Raw genomic sequence first — 23,450 nt, forward strand, 5'->3', positions numbered from 1 at the left:
TTACTTGATAATGGAGCCAACACTGAGGAAAACAGGGCCAAGGGACAGAGAGAGTAAGACTGGGTCCTGATGACACTCGGAGCTCCCGGATACAGCTACAGCTGAAACCAGTTACCTGTACTTCTTAACTACAAGAGCCAATAAATTCCATTCCTCATCCATTCATTCAGATTCAGGCAGTTTGAGTTGTGGTCTCTACAACTTATGACCAGAGGAGTCCCGACCAATATGGAAGCTCCACAGTTCCTTGAAATTTCAATTATAAGAAGCCAGAAATAAAAGGCTACATAATATATCATTCCATTTAATACGAAATGTCCAGAAAAGGCAAGTTCATAAAAACAGAAAGTAGATTAGTGGTTGCTAGGGACCAGGGGAAATTGGGAATGACTGCTTAACAGGTTCTGGGTTTCTTTCTGGAGTGGTGGAAATGTTCTGAAATTAGACAGTAGTGATGGTTGCATAACCCTGTGGATATACTAAAAATGTTGAATTAGATACTTCAAACTGGTGGATCTTATGGTGTGTAAATTGTATCTCAATAAAATAGAAAAAAAAATATAACTCCAGCCATTGGAGCTCCTGCAGGGAGCAAATGGAAACACTCCATCCCCTTATTTTCCTTGCCGTGAGGGCTAGAAGTTACTAAAGCAAGACCCGCAGAATTGGAAAGAGCTTTATTTCAAGGAATTACAAAAGGTAGTGAAATACAGGGGGAAAGGAATGCTAGAATAATCTGACGTTACAGAAGAAATGGCCACTTAGTTTTGCTTTCCAACTACAAACACAACAGGGGATATCTCATTATTTAAGGTAAGATATGATAAACACAAAGCTATAGCTCACTGGGCACTGGGCTCCCTTATTTGATGTTGAAATTATGAGACAACTAGTGTTAACACCCTTCGAGCTATAGCATCCACTCAACACAAAGTTCCCTCTTTTTATTTGCCACATGACCAGGAATCGTACACTAGCTTGGCTGCCACCATGTCTTCCACCGCCATTCCTGGAATGAACAGAAAGTTGGTTCACCTTTTGTCAGAACAACTTTTCCTCAAACACCCCAGGTCTCAGGTTCCCTGAAACAGCATCCATGCTGCCAATAATGCCCATCAGGGTAACAAGGACTGACGCCCAGCGGTGAACTTGGGCTTGAAGCATCAGCCACGGGCAGGGCAAGGCTGACAATGCCCACCAAACAAATTCTGTGTCCTTCAAAGGCTAGTTCAAGGGCCAGAAAACTTCCTGTAAAGCGCCAGACAGTAAATATTTTGAGCTCTGCACGCCACTTCCGTGAAATTATTCAACTCTGCTGTTCTAGTACAAAAGCAGCTGTAGACAACAGGTAAACAAATATGCCTGAGTGTGCTCCAACAGAACTTTCTTTATGGACACTGCATTTTTCAGTGTCATATAATTTTCCTGTGTCATGAAATACTCTTAATTTTTTCCTCCAATCATTTTTGAAAAATGTAAAAAAACGATTTCACTCCCAGGGGGGCTGGGTTTGGCCCATGGTTTGTAGTTTGTTGGACCTCTCTGGTCTAGTCCAAACCCTGAGTCTTCAGCAACGCCCCCTTTGTCTTGTAGTTTTGGGCACATACGTTAACCCTAAATTGGTGTATGTCCTTAAAGGGCAAGAGCCAGTTTTTATTAATTTTTGTAGCCACCACTGCTCTCAATATGGAGCCTGATACATAACAGATGTTTAATATGTGTCTCCTTAGATGAAAAAATGTGCCAATAAACCAATCCCCAAAAGTGAGAAAGTAAAAATTGCTCAGAAGTATAGAGCAGGCTTCTGCATTGTTGTCTCCTGAAGGGGTCACTGACCTCCGATCTGCTAGGAACGATGAAGCTTTCAGACATAACTAGATCAGTGTGATGTCTCTGAACCAGGCTCTAGATAAAGCTGCTTTTGCCTGTCTTTCTGTGCATGAGAGATTTTAAAAAAAAAATTTAACAGATGGCAAGGCACGGATACTGACTGGCGTGGGTGTTGGGTGGTTGGAGCACTTTTAAATACACTGCCAAGCATTAAAGCTTTGGTTGCTTGATCATTAAGAAATATGTAAGGCCTGGAGAGCTTGAAGGGCTCAGGGCAGCAACTATTTACCAACCAGTTTGGGAGGATTTCAACATTTTAGGTGTATGAGCTGAAAATGATCTCTGTGACCATTTACGTCCATTTCTTTAAATCTGATAAGGTGGGACAGCTGGGCTGAAGGGCAGACCAGCCACTGGGAGCCCTTTCTTTGCTGGGCTTCTGCCTGTACTAACTCAGGTGGTAACGGGCTCCACAGTGAAGCCCTTCTTAAATCAGCAAGCAGGAAGGTAGGGAAGGAGGGGAAAAAAGGTCACAGGCTATACTTCCTGTCTGGGTCTCTCTCAGCTTGGGTCTCCCTGCTATTTCTCTTAAGCTCTTTTTTTATTAACATCTTTTTCTCCCACTCTCCACCTCTGAAGGATATCTTTTTAAGTTTCATTTAGATCTGAGTCTAAATGACTTAATGCTGACACTTGCTATGTGCAAATTGTTTGACGTGCACGTCTCACTTAATTCTCACAAAAACTCTAGATGACAGGTGGTAAAGAAATTGTGGCTCAGAGAGGTGATGTCACCTGCTCAAGGATGCCTGTCCAGGGAGGGGCAGAGAAGGGAATCTAATCCAGGACTGCCCAGTTCCAGAGTTCACAGGTTTCACCACGATGCCAAGATGTAAATAACTGACCTGAATGATAGATTTCACGATTACTGAGCTATGGAGCCTGCTGACTCATTCCTCTTCCCACCAATAAACCTACCTTGTGCCCTGGTTAGGGCTGTGCCCTGGGAGCAGTGGCTCTTACCCAAAGACTTGAACACTGTAGTCTTCTCGCAGTAGGCTGGCTTCACTCCCTTCACCACTTCTCCCAGCTCAGCGAAGATCTTGGCCTGTCAAATGAACACATGCTGATCTAGGCCATGGAGCGAGTGAATGTCTGCTCAGGGCCAGCTTCTGAAGCCAGGACAGCGTGTCTCTGAGCTGGATAAGGGATAAACTTGATAAAAAGACTTTATAAACTGGATGATGTCAGAGGACTCTTCCCCTTTAAATCTTTCTTTTTGGGGTGGGGAGTGGTGTAGCATCTGCCTTTGTGATACCACGATTGCAGAAATACAAATTTGTGGCCAGAGGAATGTCCTGCCAGGACACTGTGTCAGTGAGGAAATAGGCATGTTCTGTCTTATTTTGGCAGTCCCCCTTCTTATTCTATGCCCTGATTACGAAAGAAAAAGAAGGCCAGAAAGTGGCCAACCCTAGTCCTAATTTGTTGGCCATATTGGGAAAGTTTCCAAGCTCCAAAGGGCTCCCATCTTCCAATTCTACTACTTTATAGGACAGCCCAGTCCAAAGGAAAAATCCATCAAACTGCTCTCTTCAGGTAAAAGGGACAGGAAAACACTTGCCACCACCATAATGGCTACATTATTTTGGAAGGGGAAAGAAATGGTTTAGAGACATTTGGGAGTTATCACCCCGCAAAGAGGTGGGGGTTACAAAGGTCTGGAGCGGGCCAGACTGAAGGAGAGTTAATGAAAGCCTGGGATCCAGGCGCGGTCAGTCGGCAAAAGCCCACCAGGAGGGGAGGCTCACCCCTGACAAGAGGACATCTCCAGACTCTTTCAGGGCAGCCTCCTGGGAATCCACGTACAGCACAGCCTCTTCCATGAGCTCATCATCCAGCTCCCTCCAGTCAGGTCTGCTGGCGCCGATGGCTAAGAGACAGCAAAACATATTTTGAGCCTGGAAATAGTCACGAACACACCAAAGAATGGAAGGGGTGGGGGAAAAGGAGGTGGCAGAGGGCAGGTAGGAACAGATGTGGAATGCCTCATTTCCCCAGGCAAACTCCCTCCTGATCAACAAGACTGAATACCCACTCATAAGAATAATACCTGGCATTTGTTCCCTTTCCATTTCATACCCCTTCTCATTACTGAAAAAAAGACTTTGAGGCAACTCAGCATTCATGTACTGTGTGCCTGCTCTCTGTGGGCTGTTTCACACATGCTATTTATAGTCCTCCCAAGTACACTTCATGTCTGATTCCCATTTAAGCGGAGGCTCAAAGAAGCGGTACATGCCAAGGTTATGTACCTAATAAGCACACATCTGTGGCTCTGAGAAAGCACGTGCCTTTCAGGCGTCTTCCGCTTACCAGGAACGGTGCCTTCCCCACAAAGACTCTAAAACAGAGACATCACTTGGAACTTATTTATACCCCACACTCCTCTGTCTTCTGTCTGTCTGCTTGCTTTTCAATCATTCCCCTTCCTCACCCCAACCACTTCTCTTCTAACTCATGAGAAAAGAACCCAGTGTCAGGGTCACGGAGAAACCCCAATAAAGAGGAAACCAGCTGCACCCTGGCACCAAGATTTCACATCCTCTGCACAGCCCAGAATCTTAACGATGAATCCAAGGCATCATGCCGCCCAGCACTGGGACATAGGATAATGCAGAAGCTGCAACCAAATGCCTGCAAGGCTAGGCAAGTAATGAAAATGAGCAGGACTGGTCAGAGAGACTGGACTGGAAATGCTGGAGACTGAAGTACAGAGAAGAAAGCAGGCCCTTCTAAAGGAGACGGTCGTTGTTCAGCTCCAGCTAATTACTGCCATATGAGAATGCAGGGCCACTGTTAGATACCCCGCTTTTTTAAAGGGAAGCAGGAAATCTATTTGCATGTGTTATTTCCTGGTTTTCAGAACAGTCTATGGTCTAAACAAAACACATCTGCTGGCTGGATCCAGCCCCTGCCAGCCAGTCTTTGGAAACCGCTATAAAGCCTTACACAAATATACGGCAGCATTTATATGCCTTCTTTCACTGCCATCCAGTTTTCTCTACTTGTTCCCTCTCCTGCTGCTCTCCCCTACTCTAATTTTCAAAGAGAGTGGTGGTGTAAAAATGTCCATCTTGAAGGCTGTTTGTGTGAGGAGTTCTATAGAACAAAAACACCAAGTAATGAAGCTCGTAAATAAATCATCAGCCGGTGGGAAAAACCCTAGCTTCTCAAGCCACCTCTTCTCATTGCACTTGAGCCCCCTGGTTCTGAGCAGGCTGAGTTCTCAAAGGGTTGCATAAGGCCACTCAGGCAGATGGAGGTGGGCCAGGCTGCAAAGGGAGGGGCCTGCCTCAGGCTGGACTTTGGCCTTGTTTCAGTGGGGCTAGAACGGGTGAGCATCAGACACTGGCTGATGATGTTCCAGGGGCAGCATGAGGGACATGCAGGGGAGGCTGGAACTGAGCTGATCTCCTGGCCAAGCTGTAAAGTAAGTAAGATTTGTTGTTGGTGTTTCCTTGTCAACTGCACTTGTAACACATAAGCATATTTGATGCTTCTGTGAACACATAACCGATTTTGTCTTTAGGCTAGGGAAAGATACGAGGTGCCTTGACTCAAAATCAAGTCAGCCCTTCCTGGAGCGAGAGATTCAAAGCATTAGAGGGATCCAGCATGAGGAAGGTTCTCTGATGCTGGTTTTCGAGGTTGAGCAGCCACATGGCAAGAAATATGGGCAGCCTCTAGTAGCTGAGAGTAGCCCCAAGAAAACGGGCACCTTTGTCCTGCAACGTGAGGAACCTGCCACAACCATGTGAGCCTGGGAGAGGACTCTGAGCTCCAGATGAGACTGAAGCCTGGACAACACCTGGATTTCATCCCGGTGTGAGCAGAGGACTCAGCTAAAACCCATGCCCAGACTCCTGAACCACAGAAACTGTGAGATAATAAATATGTGCTGTTTTATGTGCTAAAAAAAAAAAAGCAGGAAAAAAAAATCAAGTCAGTCTTGCTGAATATTCAGCGCTTGTCCATTTCACCAAGAACTGGTTTCTCTTGATTTCCCAAGTCCTTCCAGAAATGGTCTTACTGTTCGGGTCTGGCTTTCGAACAGCAAGACCTAACCCCTGGACAAACATCATAATACCAGTCCCAAACAGGCTACTATGGCCCCTTCCTCAATCACACCACGTTTTGCTTCCTTCATAGAACTTCTCTTTAGTTGGAACTACTAGCTCATCTATTTGTTTGCTTGGTTGTTGTTTGTCTCCCTTCACTAGAATGTAAGCACCAGGAAAGTAGTGACCTTGACTGCTGGTTTACTGTGACGTCCCCGGCATCTAGAACAGTGCCTGATGTACGGTAGGGATTCAGCACGTGTTTGTGAATGAACACATAGTCGTGATACTTGGCTCTTGCAAGCTCATTTGCCAATGTGTGCAGAGATCTTAGACCGTGTGAATTCACACCACGTGCTTGTCACTAAAACGTGGGGCACTGATACCACGTTTAAATTCTCTAGTCTTCATTTGTTTGCTCATCAGAATCCAGTCTTCTTACTGAAAGATGATAGAGGACATTATTTAAGCTCTTGGGCTCTGAGGGTAGACTGCCTTAGCTCAAATGCCAGCTCTGTCTCTAGGAACCTCTGACTCTGGGCAAGATACTTAAATCTCTCCATGCCTTGGTTTACCCACCTGTAAAATGATGGTCATGATAATAATAGCTCCTACTTCATAAGGTTGTTGTGAGAATTCAATGATATGGGACATACAAAGAATTTAGAAGAGCACCTGTAATAGTAGGTATTCAATAGAGATCAGATCTTGCCAGCCCCCAAGGCCATCTGAGGATCTTTAGAGGCCCCAGGAATTCTTTTGATTAGAGTCCCACCCATCCTATGTTACATATTAAAAAGCATCCACAAGTCACATGAAATGTCTTTTGTGGTGTAATTAAAATTAAAAAAAAAATAATTCTAAGTGTTGTTAAGAATAAGTGAGTCATTTGACTTTTGTAATTTAAATTTCATGACATTTTAGAACTGAGCTGTAATTGATCATTTACACTTTATAAAACTTTAATTAAATGTATTAGTTTCAGGTTTGTGATTTTTTTTCATATTTTGGAGTAAATATTGTCTTTCAAGGTTCAAATGTGTCCGAGGCCCTTAAGAAGCTCGGGCATTTGCATGAGTAAACCAGTTCTGCTGACGCGGCCCCTTGGTCCAGCCAAGGGAGAGTCCGGCCACCCAAAGCTCATGGAGACACTCTGCTTACCATTGATGTGAACCCCAGGCTTCACCCATTCACCAAACAAGATGGGCTCTGTTGCCATGGTGACTGTGATGATCACATCTGCACCTGCCACAGCCTCCTGGACCGAGGAACAGACCTGTACCTCTCCTTGCACTGTGTCTGCGAACTTCTCTGCATTTTCTTTGGTGCGGTTCCATATCCTCACCTTCATTGGGGGTGACAAGAGGGACATTGGTGCCATGAGTATTTGACAGTTTATGTTTCATCAAGTCCAGGGGCACAAGGAAAAGTTGAACCACTCTGGGGTAAGGGCTGTGGTTATTTAAATCATTCCCTATGGAGAGCGGATATTTGATCAAGGGTATAGCATTAATCTGGGCCAGATATTTGAAAATGAGCTTTGTCTACCATATTCCCCTTTCAGGAAGAGGGGAGGTTTTTCAGTTCTAGCCTGGGACACACAGCCTCAGTAGCTTAATAGCTACTATAGAGCTTAATGATTAGCAGAGCGAGTTCTGGAGCGAGACGGCCTTAGAATCAATCCGTGCTCTGTCACTTAACTGTTTCTGAGGTTATTTCCCCTCATTCAGCCTCAGTTTTCATGTCTGTAAAATGTGAATGATAACTGGCAAAAGTTAGCATCAAACTCACAGTTTATGTTTGGGATTCTGTAAAGGAGTCATAACAGGTGTGAGATTCACAAACAGGATGTGCAGTGCTATGCGTGGAAAAGCTTGATCTCTGAAGGATATGCCGGGAATTAAAGATTGGAAGGGTTTCAGGAGTGAGTCATGCAGCAGATGAAAAGGCCAAGGGTAGTAGCTACACTTAGAATCCTGGAAAGTGCTGGTGGAGAGGGGGTGGGTCATTGGCATCACCAGGAGATGGGGACTCGCTAGCTTGCTTAACAGATACTGATGTCTGGGGTGGGGGTTGTCCGCCTTCAACGGCAAATAAGGCCTAAAGAATCTCTCACAAGGAAATATAACAAATATGGAAATAAATGTTATGTCTAGGTAAGTTCAACAACTAAGGTGAAACACAATATAATATGCCCAGTTAGAAGAGAATGGTTAACCGTACCACCTTTCTTGATAGAAAATGTGAAATACTACACAAAAATTAGGAAATCTGGAAAAGTGATAGTGTTAGGCCATTCAGTGAAAATACAGGATATGCAACTGTGTAAACTTAACATGATTAAAACTGTGTTATAAGGGGTTAATATGTAAAATATGCAAAGAACTTATGCAACTTAATATTAAACATAAAACAACCCAAACAACTTGCTTAAAAAATGGGCAAAGAATCTGAATAAATATTTTTCCAAAGACTCACAAACGGCCAGCAGACACATGAAAAGATGCTCAATGTCAGTGAACCACAGGGAAATGCAAATCAAAACTACAATGAGATATCGCCTCCCATCCGTCAGAATGGTGATTATCAGAAAGACAAAAAAATAACAAGTGTTGGCAAGGATGCTGAAAAAAGGGAAACTGAGTTCGTTGTTGGTAGGGATGTAAATTGGTGCAGTCATTCTGGAAAACTGTATGGAGGTTTCTCAAAAAATTAGGAACAGAACTACCATACCATCTAGCAACTCTCCTTCTGGGTATTTATCTGAAGGAAACAAAAACACTAACTCAAAAAGATAAATGCATCCCCATGTTCTCTGCCGCATTAGTTACAATAACCAGGATATACAAACAACGTATGTATCCATCAATGGATAAATGGATAAAGAAATCATGGCATATATACATATATATACACATACAATAAAATATCTCAGCCATAAAAAGACTGAAATCTTGCTATCTGAGACAACATGGATCTTGAGGGTATTATGCGAAGTGAAATAAGTCAGACAGAGAAAGACAAATACTCTGTGATCTCATTTATATGTGGAATCTAAAAAACAAAACAAATGAACAGACAAAGCAATTCAGAAGTCAACTACAGATACAGAGAACAAAATAAACCACTTGGGGTGATTGCCAGAGTGCGGGATGGATGAAATAGGTAAGGTGATTAAGAGGTACAAACTTCCAGTTATAAAATAATTAAGTCATGGTGATACAATGTACAGCATAGAGAATATACTCAGTGATACTGTAATAACTTCGCATGGTGACAGATGGCATCTAGTTATCGTGGTGACAATTTCAAAAAGTACATAAATATCCAGTCACTATGATATACCTGAAACTAATATGATATTGTATGTCAATTACACTTTGATTAAAAAAAGCAGAAAAAACCTCACAAAACTATGATATAAAAAAGTATATTAGAGAAGACTGAAAATGTTAAACTGCTTGTCTTTGAAAACAGATAAAAGGAAATTATTCTCTTGTTTTCTTCCTTATGTCTTCATTTTCCAAAGCAGAGATGTTACTTTTATCATAAAAGAAAATCATAATTTGAATCTGCCCCACCTCTCTCACACACATACAAAAAATAAAATAAAAGTAGTGTCCAATGTCTTAACAACAGTAGGCAGTGTGCGCCAGCCGGCACAGGGGAAAGGTGGACCAGTATCTGGGCTGCAGAGGGAAAATGCTGTGGCTTCATTCCCAGGTCCTGGATCCTTAACCCTGACTATGTAAAGACCCCAGATTCTCCTAAGAGAAGCATAGAATAGGGCCAAAAGGACAACTGAATGTAGGTAACAGGTCTAACACAATCCTTTAAGTAGCTGAGTAGGCTCGCTGCGTACTTGGGCATCCCCTGCGAACTGCGAAGGTGATTCAGGCCTTTTTCCAGACTCTTCACCTCCAGTGGGACTCCTGGGCAAGTCATTAAATAAATGGTCGAGACTGGATTCTCAACTTAAATTTCAGCGTAACCCATGTTGTAATGAAGGAGTATGGACAAAGGTCACTGCCACTCCCCACTCCCCTCACAGTCCCCACAACCCTCCCTGGACTCACCTCCTTAAAGGAGAACTGCTCTGTGAAGACCTCATAATGGCTGTAAGCCTGGACCCCAGCTCCAAGGATACACAACACTTCACTGCTGGGGGGCTTCAGAAACTATTTGAGAGAAATGAGATAGAAAAGGTCAAGGGAGACACTAGCAGTCAAGAGAAGAACAAATGTAGTTTGAGGATCAGGTGACTTTCAGGACCTCTCGGGCAATGAAGAAGATATCGTTTTGTGTTTTTATTTCCACGCTGCTGTAGAGTGGGGAGGAAGGGAAGCCGCCCTCATTGGGTACCTAATATCTGCCAGTGCTTAACCCCTCATGATCTCATTTAGTCCAGACAAATGACCCTATGAGCTGGATACTCCTATAGTTATCCTCCTCTTAAGGATAAATAAATTGAGGTTCAGAGAGGTTAAGTAACTTGCTCAGGGTCCTTCAACTATTAAATGGCACAGCAGGACTCCAAAGCGCATCTTTGGTTCTCCAAAGCCCACATTCTTTCTCCTGTGTTACCCCATCTCAGGGGCGTGATAAGCCACACCTTCTCTGAGCTGTGAGCTGCTTCTGGAGTCCATGAGCCCTGGGAACCCCAGGTTCTCAGCCGTATTTGCTGTGCCCACTCTCTGCTGATCCTCTCTTAGTCTCTGTCTTCCTGTAAAGAGGAATATAGAGACGGTGTTGTGGCCCCTGCCAAGGGTGTACGTGTGTCTGAGTGTGGGAGAAGGGTTCTTACAATCAATTCATATCAAGTTCACCATTCCAGCAAATTAGTTCTGACCTCCCTGATAGAATTCACCACCTTATAGTACTTATTTGCTTACAAATTTATTTTCTTGTACCAATATGTAAGCCCCATGAAAACAGAGACAGTCTTATTTGCACAGAATTAGCCCATATCTACTATTAGCTATAAGAAATAGAGCAGCGTTTCTCAACCTCAGCACTGTTGACATTGGGCTGGATAATTCTTTGTTGGCAGGGGAGGGGGAGGGGGAGGGAGCAAGTGGGCAGGCTGTCTTGTGCCTTATAGGATGTTTAGCAGCATCCCTGACCTCTATCCCTTAGCACCCCCATGCCCTCAGTTGTGACAACCAAAAAAATCTCCAGACACTGCTAATTATCTCTGGAGCAACTGGCAAAATTGTTTTCAGTTAAGAACTACTGGCATTGAGGAAGGACATCACTTGCTGCTCAAACCATCCATATTAAATAAGACTGTCCTCCGCCTTTTCTCTATTTCATTTAATAAAATTTGAGCTCCTTGGGTCTGCTCTTTCTTACAATGCTAATTATTGAAATTCTGGAGTACGACCTTAAAAATTAAAGTATTCTTAATTATTAATCACTTGCCAAAAGGAGTCTCAGACGTAATAGCAGATGTTCATTTCTCCTGTGGCTGCAGAAGGAGAGACACCATTTTTGTGCCATAAACTATAGTTCAAAGAATCTGATTTGAAAAGGTTTCAAAATGACAATATCCACAAGACTAGTAATCTTATGCTCCTGTCCAGTAAGGAGAATTAGGTGATTTTTCCTTGACAAAGTCAATTTTTTTTTTCTATTGTCAGTTAATATGAATCTACTCTTGGAAGTACATATGGGCTTCAGAAATGGTTGCAGTAATCTGTAAAAGTAACCTTCGGCCTCTGAAAGTAAATCTGTAATCCTGCTTGGTTGTCTTACTTACTACTTTGTTGCCTTGGTAATAATGTTATAATTGACATCTCTTTTCCCAAATAGTATAACATTTATAAAATTTATGGGGGGAGGGCATAGCTCTAGCAGTAGAGCACGTGCTTAACATGCCTGAGGTCCTGGGTTCGATCCCCAGCACCTCCTCTAAAAAGAATAACAAATAAACCTAATTGTCTCCCCTGCCAAAAAAAAAATCATAACAGGGTTAATGTCACTTCATTTTTTTCCCCATTGCATGCAGATAATTAAAAACATGTATATGAACTTGCCAGGTTTCTTAAAGTGGTTGAAAAGACTGTTTCGTTTGCATTCACTAAGGCCTTGCCTGGTCTGGCCCTCCCATCTCCCCAGCTGCCTCTCAGGACAAGCTCTCCAACACCTCCTGTCTTCTAGCCACATAGGACTCCTGGCAGCTCCCCAAGCATGTGTACCTCTGTCATCCTCAGGCCTTTGCACCTTTCCTCTGCCTGGAGTGCTTTTCCTTCTGCCCCTCACAAGTAAGTTCTATTGGTCTTCAAATCTCAGCTTAGATATGCCTCACAGAGGAAAAGCCTTCCAAAATCCCAAAGACTAGATCAAGACCCCCCCTTTTATGTTCTCATAGCACTTTCCCCCTTCCATTCAGTGTGTGTGTCAGGGTTGTAGTTTTCACATTAATTGGTGTGAGCTTTGGATTAATGTCTGTCTCCCCGAATGCGCTCTGTGCTCCATGATGGCAGGTTCTGCATCTGGTTCTAGTCACCATTCTATGCCCCATGCTGAGCACATGGCCTGGAGCGTGGTGGACACTCAAATATTTGTGGAACCAATGTGTGTCAGGGATAAACCCTGATACATATTATCACCCTGAGAAAGCATGTCAGAGTCCCCAGTTCAGGGTATGTGCAACCCAAATACGAGTTACAGTGTCCGACAAACCTGAGAACTTCCTGTACTTCTCATCCTCCTCCCAAAGTCATAAAGGAAATAGGAGTGATGGAAAAGAAAACATCTTACTCTTCCAGCACAAAAAGTAAAAGAGACCCTTGTTCCTTTGTGAAACAGCCCAAAATGGAGATTTTTATCTATGCAAAAAGCAACAGTGTAACTGAGAGCTGGGTCTGGAAGAACTGAGTTCCCGAACCATCAGAATCAATCAGAGACCATTAAAAAACAAAACAAAACAAAACAAAACAATACTAGTTTTGGGGCCCATCCTTAGCAATTCCAATCCAGTGCTTTAGGGTATCTGATTTTTTTTTTAATTTTAATTTTTTTTTTTGGCAATAGGAGGAAATTAGGTTTTTAATTTATTTTTTTTAATGGAGGTACTGAGGATTGAACCCAAGACCTCATACTTGCTAGGCATGTACTCAGCCACTGAGCTATAACCCATCCCCCTGGAATCTGAATTTTTAAAAATTCCCCAGGTGATGTTGCTACATAGTTTGGGTTGGAAAGTACTGATCTGGAACAAGAAGACCCATTGCTTCCAAGGGACTTCAGCAAACCCTAGTCTCCATTTCCTTTTTACAAAATGAGGCCAGTAATACTTGCTCTGCTTTCCTCAGAGAAACCCCAAAATAAGTCGAGACAATGGGTTGATAATTATTTTGGAAAACATCAAAGCCCTTTCCAAATGTAAGGCAGTATTGTTAGAGTCACTCTGTTCCTAGGTTACCAGGGAACAGAATTCAGAGTCCCTCCGTTATCTCAATCTGAGTTGGGGCTGGATATAATTTTAAAAAACCAGTTCATCAAGGGGTGTATTAACTCCCTTCCTATATAATTACCAGATTAATCCCCACATTCTTCCCTCCCCATCAGGTGTTTAGAAGATCTTAACATACAATCTGAACACCTGGTTTTTGCTGCTCCAACCCTCCCTCTGCTAGACCCCACATTTCCTTTATGCTTAAGCCTCATACACCAGCATTCCCAGACCTTGTACTTTTCCATTTAATGTGAAAGATTTCAGACTCCAACTGTTCCTACAGACACCACCTCTTCTTAACCCTAGCCTCGAAAAATACTGCTTTTCTCGCAGGATGCCCTTGCACTGGGTTAGGAACATCACTTCATCACCGCATCACTTGCTTTTCCTTCTAACTGGAGAGTTCCCCGCCCCCCTCCTGTTTCACTCACTTCCTTTTCGGTCTTTACTCAAATGTCACCTTTTCAGTGAGGTCTTTCCTCGATGATTTAAAATGTCACCCCTTCCCAATATTCTCAGTTCTGCTTTATGTTCATCCTTCTAATAACCTGTTTGTTTCTGTTGTTGTTGATGGTGGTGGTTTGGTTTGGTTTGGTTTTTTAAAGCAAATCCTAGCCTGTTACTAAACTTAAAAGGGATTTGTTGTTGGTTAACTATTTTTTTTTAGCAAATCATACTATTTATTTTACTTTTTATTTTATTTATTGTCCAACCCTCCCTGTGTATGTCACCCTGTTTTATTCACCGGCAGGTCTCTGACATTTAGAACAGTGCCTGACATGTGGGAGGATTTCAGTCAATACTTGTTGAATGAATAGATGTCTGGCTCAGATCTGCTTACTTTCCCCTCTGCTTCTTATGCAGCACTGGCTCTGACTTATGGGGCAGACACACTGATTTGCCAGGACCAGTGTGGTTCAAAGGCAAGAAAGTAGTCCTGGGAGTCAGAGCCGACAAGTTTTAAAGTCTTGCTCTGCCATTTAATCGCTGTGTGATCCTGATCAACTTACATAAACTCTCTGAGCCATATTCCCTATACCTGGCAAATGGAGATAATCATACTTACTTTGCAAGGTTGGTATGAAGATCAGGAATAACATACGTAAGGCACCTGGAATCTGGGGCTCATTAAATGGTAGCTAATCATTTTGTGAATCACTGTGCTCACTTGACATCCCAAATCTGGCATATGACATTCCAGCTATGTCAGAGGAAGATCAAAGTAAGTTCCTCACTTCTCCCTTAGACATTCAAGCTTGAGACACCCAATCCCACCCACCAGCGCAGCACAGCCAGGCACTAATCTTACCTTGGTGGCGATGGCAGACACCGCAGCTGTTCTCTGTGCAGTTATGACGTTTCCATCCATGACCTTGGAGGAAAGGAGAAACAGTGAGCAAAGGGCACCCTCATCCACTACTTAAGCGGAGAGAAGTTCTCAAAGAGTAACCCTAGGAATCATAATACTATTCTACCAAGAGCATGGGCTTGGTGTTGAACCTGGATCCAATTATGAGAACTGCAACTTTGAACAAAAACCTTAATCTGTAAGCACTGGTTTCCTCACCTGTGAAAACAAAGATAATGGCAACCATTCAGGGTTTTTTATTTTAAAGATTAAATGCATTAGCATACAGAAAAACATCTAGCATATGGTGAGCCCTCAAGAATTTCCCATTTTCTTCACTTTCCCTGGGATTCTCAAAACACCAAATTAAGGAGAAACTTGAGGAATAAGTGTAAGTCACTTGACATCTGTGCAAGGGCCTGGAAAATATTCAGTGGCTTTCAACTCCTGCTGCACACGTGTGGAGCTTTGTAAAGATACACATGCCCAGACACGGCCCTTAAATTAACTGAATCTGAATCTCTAGGGATGGGACCCAGACATCCTTGCTTTTAACAGCTCCCCAGGTAATTCTGAATTGTGTCTGGCTAATAATAACCACCATCATTTGTGCTGTTCTCCTCCATCTTTGTTATTCATCTCAGCTGATCCTCACCAAGTAGCATCAGAATTCTCATTTTATGGATGAGGAAGCGAAATGCGTGGCTACCGATCAGATTCAGGAAGGATCTCAGGCACTTGTCATTGAGTTTCCAAGCGGGACATGGCCCCAGTTCCCGGGGAAGCACTGTTGGTCGCCAGTAGGGATGCCATTTCCGTTGGATGAGCAGAGGTTGGGCAGAGCTAGATACTCCTTTCCAGAGGAGTAATGAACAGCCAGCTTCCTTGGGGAGCCAGAAATTCCGATAAGAAGGAGGAAATAAGGATCATGGGGAGGTTTGGGTAGAATTAAGGAGACTGTCCCTGATGAGGACTCAGCTGCCTGGCCTCAGAGCCTGCCTGGAGGGCACAGAGCACTTCCCCTAACCAGTTGTGTGACCTCAAGCAAAGTGACTCTGCTACACTGAGCCTCAGGGACCTCGACAGAAATTGGGGGTGTGTGCAATAAAAAATTCCCACAGAGGAATGCTGTCAGATTTGGATGAGATCAATTTCTCCTGCCTAGCAGATGATGAGGGCTCAGGAAGTGGCAGTGGGGAAAGGCAGCAGAGTATAGAGTTAAGACAACATGGGCCCTGAACTTACACAGAGTAGGAATGAAGTCCATCCGTGCCACCTATTTGCTATGTAAACTTGGGCAACTTTAGCATAGTTCCTCTAAGATTCAGTTTCCTCATCTGCAAAATGGGGGTAATAATATTGCTTACCCCACAGGGTGGTTCTAAGTACTAAGAGTTAATACACATGAAGTATTTAAACAGTGCCTGCCACACACAAAGTGCTTACAAATATGAGCTACTACTATTTTTAATATTATCAAATTTTTGATGTTTAAAAAAATTTTTTGATACTATTAAATGATAAAACAGGTCACTGTGTACCCCTTGGAAAAAACTGCCAGCTTTAGAAAGCACCCCTATTCTGTATCTCATATAACCCCATGTTACATAGTTTCACTAAATAAATGTTTCCTTGGCTGCCGGGTTTGCACAAACTGTATATTTGGAGTAACTGGTATAGGACAAGAATATATACAAGAATGACGACATTATTACTTCCACACTGTCACACACTTGAAGCAGCAGTGGGCTCTTGTGCAGGGTCATCAGGCAGTCCTGGAAACATACACCGTCACAGACAACCTTCACTGTCGCTACCATCCAGCTGCTCAGAGATAGGCATGTGTGGTCACATTCAGAACTCCCCCAGGCCCACAGAGAACTAACTTCTGAGCCAAGCTCTGCGCACAGGGGCCAGGCTCCACCCCAGGACAGGGGGTTGCTCACCGCCAGGAGGGAGCCGTTGCTCGGCTCAAAGAGCAGCACAGTGGCCTGATGGGAGGGGCCAGGGGAGGTGGCGCTGTGGTCCTCGTAGAAGGTGATCAGCTTGGTGCTCAGGGCATCCTCCGCGGCACTGTAGGCAGACATGACGCCCAGGAAACTACGGGAAGAGAAGGAGCAGCTTTAAACCCTTCCCATCCATGCTGAGGTGTCCTATCAAGTCCCCATATCCCTTTGCCTGTCCTCCGTCACGTCCCCACTGGCCTTCTCTTTGGCAGTATGCGGAGTACGTTCAAGAGTCCAGCAACTGGATGAGAAAAACTACCCCAGTTCCACCACTTACTAGTTGCATAACCTTGGGTAATTCACCTCACCTCTCTGAGTCTGTTTTTCCATCAGTGAAACGGTTGCATCACTAACCACCTATGTATGGAGTGTGTTCAAGTAAACAAGGTAACTCCTGTAAAACGATCACTTGACGCAGCGCGTGGCACAAATTAGGTGGCAGCTGTTATTAGCAGTGATTAGGTAAGCCCTCCCTTTCTCCTGCTGCTTCCCCCCTTCTCACCCTTCCTCTTCCTCCTTTCCACTTTCTCCAGCCTCTGGCCCGGGCGGCATTCCTCACTCACCCCCTGTGCTTGGCCACCGGCATCACGGTGCGCACCGGCTGCATGACCCCTCCGTCGGGGCCGCTGGAGAAGTTGGCCAGAGCCGCTTCCAGAGGCGGGATGAGTAGGCTGGCGCTGGGGAGGTGGGCCTGCACGTCGGCGGCGCTCAGGAACGCTGGCACACGGCTCATGTCGCCTCTCGCCTTCTAAGCTCGGGGGCTCACCGGGATCCGCGGTTCCAGGGCTGCGCCTTATGTGAGCGCTCAGAGGGTGCGCGCCGCCGCCTGCTGGCCACGCCCAGCTCTCCAGGCGGAGCAAAGCCTTTTTCCCCGAAACCGCATCGCCTGGGGTGGGAGAGCAGGGCCCACTCCAGGCGCGGGTTCTTCGAGATTGGAATTGAGACAGGCTGGCTGGGAGTTAGTATTCTGGGGTCCGCTTTCTCAATTCCTGTAATTAGCTGTAGTCACATTCCTTGTAAAATGTGTTAGTTCGGCGCCCCACCTTCCTACCTCCCCATCAACTCCACTGTTTGCTGTCTAGGTGGTCCGGCCTGGGAAAGAGGAGACAGGGGGATATGGGGCAAACAATGATGGGCTCCCTTAGTTCTTAAACTATTGCCTGCTCCTTAGGAGATCTTAGATGAAAGGAGAAAGTTATTTTAAAAAACCTTTTTGTCGTGGGGGGTCTGGCGGGTGGCTGGGCAGGAGGTAAAAGAATTTATCAAAGACAAAGCAAAGCGAAGGAAAAGTTTGTTAGCGGTACGCTGCCACAGACAGCTGCTGGCCACACAGAGGAGAGGTGCCTGTGTGTCCACTGGGATGAAAGTGTAGGGTCTTTTATGGGGGGAGAAGTTGGTGAACACATTGCATTGGGAGCTGCGTGATCAGCTCGTGCACAAGTTTTCGATTGGTCGTAGGTGAGGTAAGAAAGGATCTGTGGAGGGGCGGTGCGATTTATAACTGACAAGGTGGAGGCATGGGCTGAAACAAACCAGCCTGAGCTATTGTGAGATTAGGCACTACCTAGGACTATTAGTCTGTTAGGGCAAACACGCATTAGTAAAGAATGTACTTTATCTTTGAGGGATTGTATGTAGACATCTGAGAGCCCAGGAATGGGATCATTGGACTCTGAAGGACGCCAGTTGGCTTCATCCTTTTTCCTTTCAATTCTGTTCACATCTGGAGTCTCTTATCCCAATCTCCTACCCACCCCGACCCCCAGATCCCCAGCTGTTGATTGCTTCCAGTGCACAGTTTTCTCCTGGAGTTACTCAACTAATCTTCACCTTTAGATAAAGGGGAAGTCCTCAGGATGAGATATAATGGTCTCAGTCACAAATAGCCAAATGCATAAGATGTCATGTCAGCAGAGGAGTTGGGATCTATCCTTGAAGTGAGACTCCAGAACTCTACTCCTAAGCATTGGGCTACATTGGCAGGGAGGGTGCAAAAGACATTTCAGGCCAGGTGAAACCCAGGGGTGTTAAGGAATGTTGTCTAGTCCTTGAGAACAGTGTCTTGCCAGACAGATTTGGTTTGGAATGAGGGGCTAATGTCTTTGAGTACCAAGACATAAAACTAGGATGCTTCTTGAAGTAAAGCAGCTAAGAAGGGTGATTCTTTGGAAAGGAATTATATGCTTAAAGAGATTAAATGTTTAGAAATATGGGTCTTGTGCCAGTGCATAGGATGAAACATACAAGCAAGAGTGTAGCCTGGGAGACAGGTCAGGAGACTCCAGTGCTTAAGTTGTGCTCCCCTGATATTTTCATTGGGAGCTACATAGGGCATTTCTTACAAAATGGTCATATCATAATAAAAGATGATCTAAGTATCAAAATGTGTACCAGTGAAATGATAAATCAAATGTAATATACTTAGCACAGTCCTTGGCACAGAGTAACCACATAATAAATGAAAACCTCTTGTATCATCAAAATAGAGAGAAGATGCGATGGTGGCTGGGAAAAGCTTATTTCAGTTACACAACTTTGTTTCTTTCGTTCACTGTCCCTAGAAATGCGTGCCCAGGGCTGCTGGGATTACAAAAACGTTTGTAGCTCATTATTTGTGTTTTTATAATTATTGTGATGTAACATATATTCGGTTTAAAAAAAATGACAGAGTTCTGTGGAAGCTCTAATACCTCATGACATCTCTTTTATTATTTCCTTAATATATTGTGTTAAAATTTTTACTACTCTTTTCAGCTTCAGTAGAAGCAAAATTAGCCTGATATTGTAGTTTAATATACTATTTCAATCATTTTGAATTTGCATCAAAATAAATGCATGAATATTTAAAAGACTGTTAATCACTTCAAATCATATTCTTTATGTGGCTTTGAGTAATATTGTTGCTGGAGAATAGGTTCCTGTCTTGCGCAGGAAAGAACTCAAGAGCAAGCCATAGTAGAGTGAAGGTAGATCTATTCAGGGAGATACACACTCCATAGGCAGAGCTGTCTCAGAAGGCCAGAGAGAGGTGGCCCTAGGGTATGGGGTTGTTAGTTTTTATGGACTGGGTAATTTCATATGCTAACAAGTGGAAGGATTATTCCAACTATTTTGGGGAAGGGGCAGAGATTTCTAAGAATTGGGCCCCTGCCCACTTCTTGGCCTTTTACATTAGCCTGGTAACTGTCATGGTACCTGTGGGTATGTCACTTACCATGATAATACATTACAATGAGTGTGTAATGAGACTCAAGGTCTACTGGAAGTTGAATCTTCTGCCATCTTGGGCCAAGTTGGTTCTAACCAGTTTATGTCTTATCCTCAATTGCTTTTAATTGTTGTGCCCTGCCCCCTTCCCTCCTGTCTCAGTATCACCCAGGTCCTCAGTAAAGTTTTTGCTGCCAAAAATGGTGGTCTAGTTTTAGTTCAAGAATCTGGAAAGAAGTTATCATAAAAAGGGAGGGTAGCTTTCTTCCTCCTCCCCAGCCTGGTGGTAGCAGCAGTGGTTCTGGGGAGGCTGGTTGGAATTCCAGGGGACCAGCACAGCAGATCAACCAGTGGTACAACAAACACTGGCCCATATGCTGCAGAGGGAGAGGGTGTTGCTGAAGTTGTGGTATCACACCTCTTGGCTGGGGCTATGGGGTTAGCATGCTTTTGTATAACATGTAAGTACCTTTCTCAGCTTGGCTTACAAGGAGCTTCCATGGAAATGATTATGTTGTTTTCCTACCTTTACTCATTGATGTGATGCATTTTATGAAAGATACTCTAACATTCCAATTTGTTTCTAAGGTTTTTATTGGAGTTCGAATGCTTTTTAGCCAAAATCCCCACCAAATCACTTGCAGGTTGAGGATTAGGAACCTCATACTTTGTGATTCCCAGGTAAGGGCTCTGGGATCAGCCAGTTTGGATTTGATTCCTGGTTCTGCTGCTGTACATGCTGGATGACCTTGAACAGGAGACATAACCACTCTGATCCTGTTTCCTCTACTGTAAAATCAGATAATATTAGTAATAGTAGAACCAACCTCCCAGAGTTGTGGTGAGGCATAAGTGAAATCATTTTGTGAAGTGTTTAGCTGGAAGGTGTTTAGTATTATTAGTAAGTATTAATATGTATTAATGATGCTTTTTTAGTTTATTGTTATTAAAATAATGAAACTACTATTAGTAGTAATGACTTAATAGAAAGAATATCAATAAACTTATAGTAATGTAGGGACTAGGAACCAGGATGCTGGAGTAACTCTCCCTTCGTTGCCCTCCAGAGACCTTCTGCTGGGACATACCTAGAGGGTTTGCAGGCCCCTGTGCCTGCAGCTCTGGGAGTTCCTTGCTAATTCCCGACAAATTCTGGGGAGGTGGCCATTTGCACTTCTCTAGCCTTCTTGCCACTGCTACACTGAAGCTGGCAATAGAGCAAGGCTGTCACTAGGGGGAGGCAAGCACAGTGGATGACTCACTTCCAGCGCACAATTTAGGGGCACACTCAGAACTCAAGATACTCAGTACTGGAGATAAAAAAAAAATTTTTTTTTTAAATATACTATTGGAAAAAAAGAAGCCACCAAAAAAAATTCCACGATGAGCAAAACATCAAAATTTTAAATAAAGATAGGATCAGAATAAGTGATTTTTTCCTTTTGTTTTAGCCTCCCATATGGCACTTTCGAGTTTTTTATTTTGAAAAAGTTTTAAATGTCATATTAAAGTATTTATCTTGATTATTGAGTTGGTTTCCCCTTAAATGTCATAGCCAAGGCAAATGTCTCACTCCTCTCAGTCCGAGTCATTGTCCTGGGAAAGTGGGGGACCACGTGGTGGCCCAGGAGGGGCCAGTGGTGAAATATTTGGGAAGCCCGAGAAAGACCGGCTGGGCGCCTCAGGAGCAGGTGGGTTGCCGGGAAGGGACTAGCTTGGGGACTGGGAGGCAACCGCGCAGGCGCGCGGGGAGGGGGCGGAGGAGGCGCGCGCTGGGCCCTGCGGACCGCGGCGCACGGCGCTCGGCGCTCGGCGCTCAGCCGCGCCTTTGAGGGAGTCCGCGCGCGAAACCGTCCTCCCGCCGTGCGCAGCGGGGCGGTTGAGGAGAGCGTTGGAAAGAGGAGCCGTGCTGAGTGGATTGGCGCCCCTTAGAGGCAGGACGGAGGCGGCTGCCGAGGCCTGAGCCGTGAGTGGACCTCCTTGCCGTCCTCCTCCTCCCTAACCCCTTCTCCTCAGGATGCTCTGCCTACCTCGCCGGAGGTCAACACAAAGCGCGCTCCCCCTCCCCACCCCCAGCACAAAAACGTAAAAACCCACTAGGGACTTAAGGTTGACATTTAACTGTTTTTATTCATTTTTTTTAAATTTTGGTAGTAACTTAGTGCTTAGAGAGAAGGTTTTGGGAGGTTCAGTCAACTTTGGTTTTAATTTGACTTTAGGCAAGTGAGTTGACCTCTGAATCTTAGCTATAATGTAGGAATATAATTTTGCGCGCCTTTAAGATTTTTCTTCTTTTAAAAAATTGAGATAAAACTCATCAATTTTTACCATTTTAAAGTATTAGAATTCAGTGGCTTTTATTACATGCACAATGTTGTGAAATAATCACTGCTAATTCCAGAACATTTTTATTGAAATATAGTTGATTTACAATGTGTGTTAGTTTCAGAGCATTTTTACCTTGTTTTATATAAACCCTGTCTGTACTCATGAGCAGTCACTCCCCATTCCCCTATTTCCAGCCTGTGGCAACCACAAATCTACCTCCGGTCTGTACGAATTTGCAGATTCTGGGCATTTCTTTTGTGGATGGAAATAATCAATAAACCAATTTATAATAGGAATAAAGAGTATTATTTCAGCCAAACTGACAACTGTAGCCTTGGAGACACCCTCTCAAATTAACTCTGAGGAACTGTTCTGGGAGAAGCATGGTTTTCAGCATAGTTTTATATCGTGTCAGAACAAAGACCATCAAATAAGTCAGGGACACATTCCTTCAAGGTTTCAAAAAAACCCCCAAAAAACAAAATTAAAAAACTGCTCAGCATGTATACAGTGAGTTAATAGGGTCCTGGCACCTGGAAAGGGAGTCTTTATCAACCAAGAAGTACCAGCATTGACATCCCAGGAAGGGAGGCGTTTAATCTTTATTTTTAACATGGCCACTCTTTATTTCAGGTCAGTGCAACCTTTTCTTTAATGATTAAAGCAGATGTACCATGTAGGTTTGGTAGGCTACAAACAGGCTGTTTTAGTTAGCATAAAGTTCAAGTTAAATCGTGTATAAACTAGAATGACTTCCTCATAACTCAATATGAAAATTTTTTCCACCACGTATAAATAGAATCATATAGTATGTGGTCTTTTGTGTTTGGCTTCTTCCACTTAGCTTATTTTCAAGATCCATGAGTGTTGTGTCCTGTATTATATTCCAGATATACCACATTTTGTTTTTCCATTCTCATGGACTTTTGGATTGTTTCCACTTTTTGGCTATTATGAATACTGCTACCATGAACGTCAGTGTACGTGTTTTTGTGTTGACATGTTTTCTTTTTTTTTTTAATAAACACTCTTATTATATAAGTTTCAGGTATATAGCAGTATAACTTAACATCTGGATACATTACTCAGTGATCACCAGACATATATTTTCTACTCCTAGAAACCTAGGAGTGGAATTGCAGGGTCATGTG

General features: G+C 43.8%; 1 protein-coding gene across 2 annotated transcripts; it reads right to left on the reverse strand.

Annotated features, from left to right (window-relative positions):
- Nucleotides 1–660: 660 nt before the first annotated feature.
- On the reverse strand, nucleotides 661–17,580 carry CRYM (crystallin mu). Of its 2 annotated transcripts, none has more exons than XM_031433080.2 (8): nucleotides 17,328–17,580; nucleotides 16,705–16,858; nucleotides 14,720–14,782; nucleotides 10,028–10,129; nucleotides 7,113–7,296; nucleotides 3,642–3,763; nucleotides 2,854–2,938; nucleotides 661–1,009 (listed from the first exon to the last, which is right to left on the reverse strand). In XM_031433080.2, exons 1-8 carry the CDS (start codon nucleotides 17,495–17,497, stop codon nucleotides 945–947), a joined length of 945 nt encoding a protein of 314 aa, XP_031288940.1. In that variant the 5' UTR covers nucleotides 17,498–17,580; the 3' UTR covers nucleotides 661–944. The 2 variants fall into 2 exon arrangements, with proteins under 2 accessions (XP_031288940.1, XP_031288939.1); XM_031433079.2 differs by having other exon boundaries at nucleotides 2,809–2,938; nucleotides 17,328–17,567.
- Between the last annotated feature and the right edge of the window lie 5,870 nt (nucleotides 17,581–23,450).

The sequence above is a fragment of the Camelus dromedarius genome, chromosome 24, assembly GCF_036321535.1.
Source record: "Camelus dromedarius isolate mCamDro1 chromosome 24, mCamDro1.pat, whole genome shotgun sequence".
Classification (NCBI taxonomy): domain Eukaryota; kingdom Metazoa; phylum Chordata; class Mammalia; order Artiodactyla; family Camelidae; genus Camelus; species Camelus dromedarius.

Coding starts and splice junctions, on each gene's coding strand:
- CRYM (XM_031433079.2), bottom strand. CDS start 17,497: ATGAGCCGTGTGCCAGCGTTCCTGAGCGCCGCCGACGTGCAGGCCCAC. Junction 10,130..14,719: donor TGTCTGCCATCGCCACCAAG/GTAAGATTAGTG, acceptor TCTCTCAAATAG/TTTCTGAAGCCCCCCAGCAG. Junction 2,939..3,641: donor GAGATGTCCTCTTGTCAGGG/GTGAGCCTCCCC, acceptor TTCATTTGACAG/GCCAAGATCTTCGCTGAGCT.